At 41.5% G+C, this 8917-nt stretch overlaps 1 protein-coding gene across 1 annotated transcript; it reads left to right on the plus strand.

The window, feature by feature from the left end:
* Positions 1 to 663: 663 nt before the first annotated feature.
* LOC308382831 (G-protein coupled receptor family C group 6 member A-like) lies at positions 664 to 8363 on the plus strand (the record flags this gene model as incomplete). Its single annotated transcript, XM_080860352.1, has 9 exons — positions 664 to 764; positions 2094 to 2261; positions 2594 to 2885; positions 2987 to 3301; positions 4086 to 4226; positions 4421 to 4729; positions 4930 to 5145; positions 5321 to 5438; positions 7192 to 8363. The coding sequence occupies 9 exons, from the start codon at positions 664 to 666 to the stop codon at positions 8361 to 8363; spliced, it is 2832 nt and encodes a 943-aa protein (XP_080716478.1).
* Positions 8364 to 8917: the final 554 nt, after the last annotated feature.

Consider the following 8917-nt stretch of genomic DNA (forward strand, 5'->3'; position numbering starts at 1 on the left):
TGGCAAAAGAGTGTGTTCAAAGGATAATTTATATGCGCTCGCTTCATGACCGGCACAGGCTGTCAACTTCTTAAAACTGTAGTGTGGGAATAGAGTGGTACTGGTACGACAATAACCTCAAGAGGGCGCTGTAACGCTGAAAATAAAACGCTGTTTACAGTATGGACTTGAACAGTAACGGTTTGATGACAAGACCCATACATGGTAGTCAGGAAAACACAGAAGAGGCCACAACAGCAACAAAAAGAAAGAAATAATGAAATTTAAACATAAACAAAACCATATTCCAGCAGCTCATCAGGCTGCAAGCATTATGCAATTAAGAAAAAAATCATAATTACTGTGTACATTTTAGAGATTCTAATACTGGGCGTTTCCTCAGAGAAGAGTGTAAAACATTTGCCATGGTTTCAGTAGTTTATCTTTATTGCAATGTTAACTGACAAACAACAGGGGGCAGCCCTAACAAACTAGCTCTTACTAGGTCAAACTGCATTTATTGGATGGCTCGCTGTTTGTTCGTGTGTTGTATGAAAATAAATAGAAGAAAAGAAAACTAAAGAGTGTTTACTGTATACTGTATAGAATTATTTTCATTACCATATAATTCCTGTCTGGCCTCTCTGTAGAGCAAAGGGCACTGATGAATCCTCTCCTGGGTACATGAGTCAAACTGCCACCATCTGTCCAAGTCAAACCACACAGCATCCGTTTGTCTCGTGCAGGTTTGTGTCCTCCCCCATCATGAGCTCCAGTCCCTCCAGGTCAGAGCCTGGCACCTGATGTGACTCAGTGCAGCCACACCAGCAGCATGACTATCTATCTACCTTATGGCACACTGACTCTCTTGATGCCTTTAGGAAACGGTGTCTCTTACACAGGAGGTAGTCTTTTCAGATTAGCATGGATATCTGAGTGGGCATTGAGACTGCATATACCATATCAGAGGAACAACCTCAGATGACTGGTTGTGTGATGAATACATACAGCAGAGAGAGCTAAAGCAAGTATTCCAACACATGAATTTTTGTCACCGCCGCTGCCATGCCCCTGTCACCTGATTGCAAATTTTGCCAATATCATTTTAAACCCTCACTAACCGCCGCTGCATGCCCCCGTGCAGTTGCCCGAGCAACATTAGCCCACTCCTGTGCACGTCCCTGGTCTTAATATTTGTTGACCGTGCCCTTTGCCTTCACAACATGAAATCTTCATAGGGATTCTAAAGAATTGAAATGTTCCCTCAGATGCCTCATACAAAGGTTTACGTTCCACACAGATGCTCATCATTAAACTACAGTTCTGCCCAGGCATGGACTGGCCGTTGGAAAGTTCTGGAATTCTCACAGTGGACTGGCCTTGCGAGGGCTGGTGTTTTCTTTCTTCTCCTTTTCCTTGCCCAACTACTTTTATATCATATAGTTTCAAAAATATCCAATAGGTTGTCTTAGCAGCGACACAGCTGGTTCAACCTGTAATAGCAGTAAGTGCTTTTGCCATAACAACTGCAAAGTATCGAGCCCTCAAGTGGTTTGTGTGCTAAGTGAATTGCTCTAGTTCTTGATTTTGATCACAATACACATTTGTACTGTACTGTATGACAATGTGTCCATGTTAAAATACCAATGGATCACAATCATGTGTGAATGTCTGTTTGAGTCCACAAATGTTTATCTACCTGTCTATCTACCTTGTGACCTAACTTTAAGCATCTTTATAGGGTATAAAATCTAGCAGACTTTTGACCAAATTTGCTGTGAATTTCCCACTTCCCACAAGACAGGTACTTTCCAATGACAATAAACATGTACAGTACTTCTAAGTTTAGACCAGCCCATTTAGCTTTAAGCTCTTCATGCCATCATAAACTAATTGTGGAATGTGATTTTTCTTCATTGCTGACGTGCTTTCCCATAAATCGTATTGGGGCTCTTCCTCCTCCCCACTGAGTGATGCTATCTCATACCTGCCGTCATTCTCGTAAACAACAGTTCTCCTCTGATCTATAAAACAGAGCCACTCTCAAAGGAATCTCAATGCCACGGTTTCTCATGCAACATAACGCAGCGCAATATGTGTCTCCGTCTCCTCAGCTTGGTGCTCTGGGCAACCCTTGTCCAGGTCTCCCAGACGAATGTGAAAATCTCTCCGCCTAAGGCCTTTATGGATGGAGATGTTATCATAGGGATCCTAAGCTCTGTTCACTCCACAATCGATAACCTCCAGGGCCGTGTTCGACCAGAGGAGTTCACCTGCAGCAAGTGAGTAGAGCCATGGAGGATCACCTCAAAGGCACATTCAGAGAATCCATGTATTATCAATGTGTGCAAGCACACAAACACACACACACATTTATGCATCTGAAATATGAATTTTCTCTTTACAAATTTCTCTCTGTCTGTGAAATTGTAGCAAATATGTACAGTACAGTATATGTATATCTCATATGCATATGTATGTATGAGATATACATATCTATACATTTTGGCACTGACAATGTTGTGTATATTAAAATGTGGTTCTTATTAAATGTGGTACCGCAGCATTATCAGTGTTACAGTAATTACATTTTATATCTTCTTTAACCTGCCAGTTTCGACCAGATTTCCTTCGTCCGAATGCTTGCTGCCATCTACACCATTGACAGCATAAATGAAGCTAATTTTCTTCCTGGTGTTCGGCTGGGTTATGCCGTTTATGACCCATGTGCTGACGCCACCAAAGCTCTCCACTCTGTGGAACAGATGCTGTCAACCAACGGCTCTTTGCCTGTCATGGATGATTACTCTGAGTTCCGACCACAAGTTAAGGTTATCTTAGGGGCGCGATACTCTCTGTTGACCATCCCGGTGGCCAAACTTCTCAGCCTCTATCTCTTCCCTCAAGTGAGAAAAATACTAATTTAGTTAACTTCGTGTTCTGTATATGTATTTGTGTTTGTGCACAAATCCTCAGTGGTTTTGGCTTCTTTGTCATTGTCCTTCAGATAAGCACCACATCCTCAGCGGTTGTTCTGAGCGATAAGTTGAAGTTCCCGGGGTTTTTGAGAGTGATCCCCAGTGATGTGTACCAGACAGAGGCCTTGGTGCAGCTTATAAGACACTTTAAATGGAACTGGGTTGGTCTGGTCTCTATGGATGATGACTACGGTAAGGGAGTCCACCAAAGTTTCCTGAAGGATGCAGAGGAGGCTGGTGTGTGTGTGGCCTTTGAGCAGGTCATTCCACACTATCTGGGCCACGCGGAGAGTGAGCGACGAATCAAGGAGGTGGCGAAGAAGATACAGCTCTCTGATGCACAGGTAGGGAGAGGCAGTGCTTGTATTGAAGAAGACAAAGTTCATAGCCATGACTTGAAGTCTTAGAACTGATGTTGGAAGAGTTGAGTCTGACTGAGTCACCTCTGTAACTGTGAAAGAGATTTAGTAGCCCAGTGCACTTTTCTTTTAATTCTATAATCAAGTAGCAGTTTACTTTATATTCTAACAATGATCTCTTTAATTTGAAATTGTTCAGCCCTGATACAATGTTTGCTCTCACACATGATTTATAAAATGCTTATAACTTAGTGCTGTCAGTTTAACGCGTTATTAACGGCGTTAACGCAAACCCATTTTAACGCCGTCAATTTTTTAATCGCGCAATTAACGTTGTGTAAAAAATAAGAGGCCTGACTTCTAGGTCCCAGCCAACTTGAAAAAAAGAAAATATTAAGCCATGGTTTAACTGCACTATAGGCTGAGTCCTTGTTTTCCTGAAATGAGCACTTTATAATTTTATTTTGTACTGCCCTGTTTGGCAATGTTGTTTTTCAACAAAATAAAACATTTGCATAAAGCAAGCCAATCCACTTTTCCATGTAGATAAGAGCATTAAAATAAAATAAAAAATTATGTAAAATAATAATTGAAGGGACATTTAGAATAGATACAATTTTTTGATTTATCGCGATTCATTTTGAGTTAACTATGACAAAAATGCGATTAATCGCGATTAAATATTTTAATCGTTTGACAGCACTACTTATAACCATTTAGTTATTCGCTGAAATGTAAGCAAACTGGTGAAAACTCAAACGTACTGTAGGTAGTGATGGTGATCCTCCGACCAGAGCTGGTGAAGATGTTGTTTGAGGAGATGATCCGCTCCAATACCACTCGAGTTTGGATCGCCAGTGATATTTGGTCCAGGTCGGCAGATGTGGCAAAAATGAAGGACATCAACAAGGTGGGTGCTGTGTCTGCAGTATTGTAGTATAGTGCATTGTTCTGATGGACACTTTACTGACTAACATGAATGCCACTCTTACTCTATGTCATCACAAGAATTTGATATCATATTGAGACAATTTTATTGATTTGGTTCTATATAAATAAAATGTTATTATATTGAATTAATATATTTGTATATTTTAATTAAAGGTTGGAGACATTCTTGGGTTCAGTTTCATCTCAGGAAAAATCACTGGGTTTGAGCAATACTTACAGAACCTACCAATCGGGCCAGGTGTGAGAAATGATTTCATCGTAGAGTACAAGCAGAAAGACTGCCCTGCTGATTCCCCAGAGGTTTGCAGTAAGCCCAACGCTGATTACCTGGTGAAAAACACAGACCTTCCAGTGGTCTATGGAGAGAGGGTGGCTATTTGGAGCATAGCTCATGCTCTGAAAGAATTACTTGGATGCAATGAAACATTCTGTCCAGGAGACACTCATTTCCCTCCATTTGAGGTAATAGTCAAAGGTTAGATCCTGTCAAAGTTATAGACTCTGGTGTGTCACACAATGTTCTCTTTGGTAGAGTATATGATCTATATTATGTAAATACACACCATATAGTGGTGAGATGTGCCATGCCAGTGCCACTTATATTATATCATACTGTATGTGTGTGCATGTGTGTTTTTCAATTGACTTGTTCCCTTTTTCAGCTTCGTGAGAAGCTCCAGAAGGTGAATTTTACCCTTGATGGTAAGACACACTTCTTCAATGAAGATGGTGACTTTGAAGACGGTTATGACGTCATCATGTGGGAACCAGACGGTGATCACAGACGTGCTGAAGTGAAAGGGAACTTCACCATACAACCAAAAGAAGTGGTTGTCAATAATCATGACATCATATGGACTTCGACCCCCAACAACACTGTATGTATGAACACAATTTAACCAAGGAGGTAGTCTCTTGTGCATTTACTTTTTCACAGTTATACTATACTAGCAGTGCACATATTATACTATACATTATTACACTATACCAAAACTGTACATATGCACTATACCGTCATACTATTCTAATGTCACATCACTTCCAATCCAACAGATACCTGTATCACGGTGTTCACCACCATGTCCTCCTGGCTCATCCAAAAAGGTGTCTAATGTGTCCTGCTGCTACAGCTGCACGCTCTGTGATGAAGGGTTCTACTCAGACCGCTCTGGTAGGTTTTGAATTAAGACACTCAGGGCCTGATTTACTAACAGGATTGCGACCATTTCAGGCGTAAAATAGCGGTCGTAAACATAAAACGGTACTTACAAAGGAGGCGCATTTTTACGCTTTGTGGGTGTGAAGTGCACTAAATGGGAGGGTATAAGAAACCTGGGCGTGAAGCGCAAATATATGGGAGGAGAGAAGTTCAGTTCGCCTAATGATGTATTGCGTGGTATTAACTAAAACTGCCTGGCGAGCGCACGTCTCTAATTTGCGGGCTAATTCTCCGCTTCATAAAAGCACGTCTTAACCAGGAAGCGCATTTCCATTGAGTCTGAAAACGTTGATATGGCAGCAGTTAAAAGAGCAAGGCGAAGACATAGGCAGAGACAGCGCACAGGAAAAAAAATGTTTTAACTTGTATAAAACTTTTTCAGTTAAGCGAACCACAAATCATTAGACGTAACAGGTTAACCAGCCACGCAATACTTCAATTACTGAACCAGATCAGAGACGACATCGAACCCTCCACCCGGCGATCACATTCCATTCCATCAGTTGTTAAACTCCTGGCAACATTTGCAAATATTGGCCTCCGGATAATTTCAAACAGTTATAGCATCTGCAGTTGGTATATCTCAGCCTTCACTCAGCCAAATATTCACCCAGGTACTCGACGCATTGCTACGGCGCACTGGTCAATATACATTTCCCCACTACGATAGCTGAAATTAAACTTTCCGAACGTAATTGGAGCCATTGATTGCACCCACATGAAAACAGTCCCACTTTCAATCCACGAACACATTTACCGAAACAGAAAGCACACATATTCAATGAATGTCCAGGTCATATGTGATGACAACATGACCATTACTAACGTAGTAGCCAAATACCCTGGATCTGTCCATGACAGTTTTATCTTCCGGATATATTGTAGTGAACCCATGTCCCTTGTAGAACTTATTAATCTCGCCATGTACACATCTATATTGTTATAATAGACAGTTTATGCATTAATGCCACCAATAGCATATTCTTTATAATCGTGTTCTTTTAAACATCTCGCTGTAGGTGATAGTGGGCAGAATAACAATATAACCGCGTGCACATTGAATCAGGTTCAGTGATTGAGCGAACGTGAACCAATATATCTATCTCCTCTTCGCTGAACCTTAGTTTTTTCTTCCTCGAATTTCCATGGTGGCAGTAACTTGCAGGCGATTTTTCCCGTCTTTTAACGGTGCGCGAAATAATGATTGCCCAGCGCGGATCTGGTTTGATAAATACCACAGAAAATGCGGGGAAACACCGTGCGTTAATGTGCACCTGGCAAAGGCGCAGATTAAGCTGCGGTCGCAATGTTAGCAAATCAGGCCCTAAAGGGCGGAGTAAGCACAGAGTGCCCAGCGTGGATCTGGTTTGATAAATACCACGGAAAATTTGCAAAAACACTGTGCGTTAATGTTAGTAAATCAGGCCCTCAATGACAATAACTCATTGTTGTTTTTGTGTTACAAACAGATATGAAGTTTATACTTTAAAAGGTAGGCAAAAAGCAATAGTTTCGCAAATTAGGAAATGTAGATTTATACAGCATGAAGAGTACGAAAGGGTTAAAGGGCTTTTAAAAATAGCTGGCCCTTAGCTACTACCATGGTCTAAACTGTCTGATCTGTATTTACTATACAAATCCTATATTCTATATTAAATCCCTTTGAATCTTGTTTCAAGCTCTGGATACATTTTTTTCTTTCCAGATGAAGATGACTGCCATCCATGCCCTAATGACACTTGGTCTCAGAAGGGATGGACTAAATGTAAACCACGTACTGATAAGTATCTGCAGTGGTCTGACCCATATCCCATTGCTCTCCTAGTGGGGGTGGGCGTTGGGCTGCTGCTTCTCATAATAGTTTTTGTCTGTTTCATTGTCTACCGGAACACCGTACTAATCAAGTCCGCCAATCCTGTCATGTCTTACTTCATGATGGTTGGTTTGGGTGTGAGTTTTGGAAGTGTGGTTTTATTCATGGATGAACCCAGCATCCACCTTTGCCGAGCCCAGCAGACTATGTATGCCTTAGGCTTCACCCTCTGTGTCTCCTGCATCTTGGTCAAAGCCTTCCGCACGTTCCTGGCATTCATGGCTTTTGATCCTGTGCGACACCATCGTCTGAACAAGCTCTATAAGCCCCTGATTATTATGGTCTTGGCGACCTCTGTTCAAGGGCTGGTCTGTGTCTTCTGGCTAATCTATGACACCCCTGATGTGGATCAGACTCCCCCATCCAACCAGAGCATGATCCATGTGCTGCAGTGCACCGAGGGCTCCAATGTGGGTTTTGGGGTGATGCATGGCTACATCGCTCTGTTAGCACTCATCTGCTTCCTACTGGCCTTCAAAGGAAGGAAGGTGCCGCAAGACTTCAGCGAGACCGGCATCATCATCTTCAGCATGCTTATCCACTTGTTTGTGTGGCTCTGCTTCATCCCCATCTATATCACCAAAAACGAATCACGCCCCATCGTACAGGCCTCCGCCATCTTAGTCTCCAACTATGGCATCATATTCTGTTACTTCATACCCAAGTGCTACCGAGCCATTTGGGGCAAAAACACAACAGAGCGAATCAGGGCTCGTCTACTCAAGTTCTCGGAGTCTAAAAACCGCGCCTCCGTAGACTCCGGCCTTAGCTCCCAAGACTTAGTGATGGACTCCGGGTCACATCGTTCCGTAAGCTTTGCCCTTCCCCCATTCAAGTCATCAGAGTCCCTGACAGATTCTGTGTTTCTGCCTACCAGTAGGCATCCTTCCCTGACCTCTGCTTCTCCCCAGTCAACCAGTCCATCAGCAGAAGACCTTTTTTTCTACCCGAGTCGTGCTGATTCTGTCTCTGTTATAACACTACCTGAGGTCACACTGCTTTAGAGAGACCAGACATGGCAATAAGACAGAGACTGAGAAGCCGATCCAAGTAAGCACACTTCAGATGTGCAGGTGTGTTTTGTGATCCCATTGTTTATGTTATATGCGTTATATGTGATATGCGTTGTTATTCTGATGATATTCATCAGAAATTTCTTCATGATAAACATCAGTTTATTAGAGCTTAACACTGTTACATTGTTCTCTCGTTGTCTCATATCATATGGTAAACTATGTGGTCGTTTTCACCTTTGTAATTATATAATATGTAGTAAACTTTTGAATTTAGAAAATACATTTACTCTATCTATGCTTATATTTGGGTGTAAATTACATTTAATATGGATTTTGCTTTTAACCAGATATTATTAAAATAATATGGATATTAAAGTTTAATATAGTATAATAAAGTTAACTGATTAATACTTCCGTTATTTTAGTATTTTTATTCTTTAATACTGGACTCAACACCTTGAAAGAGAAAGGAATTAATTAAGGGTGGGGGACAGAAAGTGATATTGTTACCAACAGATTATCTAAACTATGTGGCTGGCATT

This window comes from Sprattus sprattus (genome assembly GCF_963457725.1).
Source record: "Sprattus sprattus genome assembly, chromosome: 2".
In the NCBI taxonomy this organism is placed as follows: Eukaryota; Metazoa; Chordata; class Actinopteri; order Clupeiformes; family Clupeidae; genus Sprattus; species Sprattus sprattus.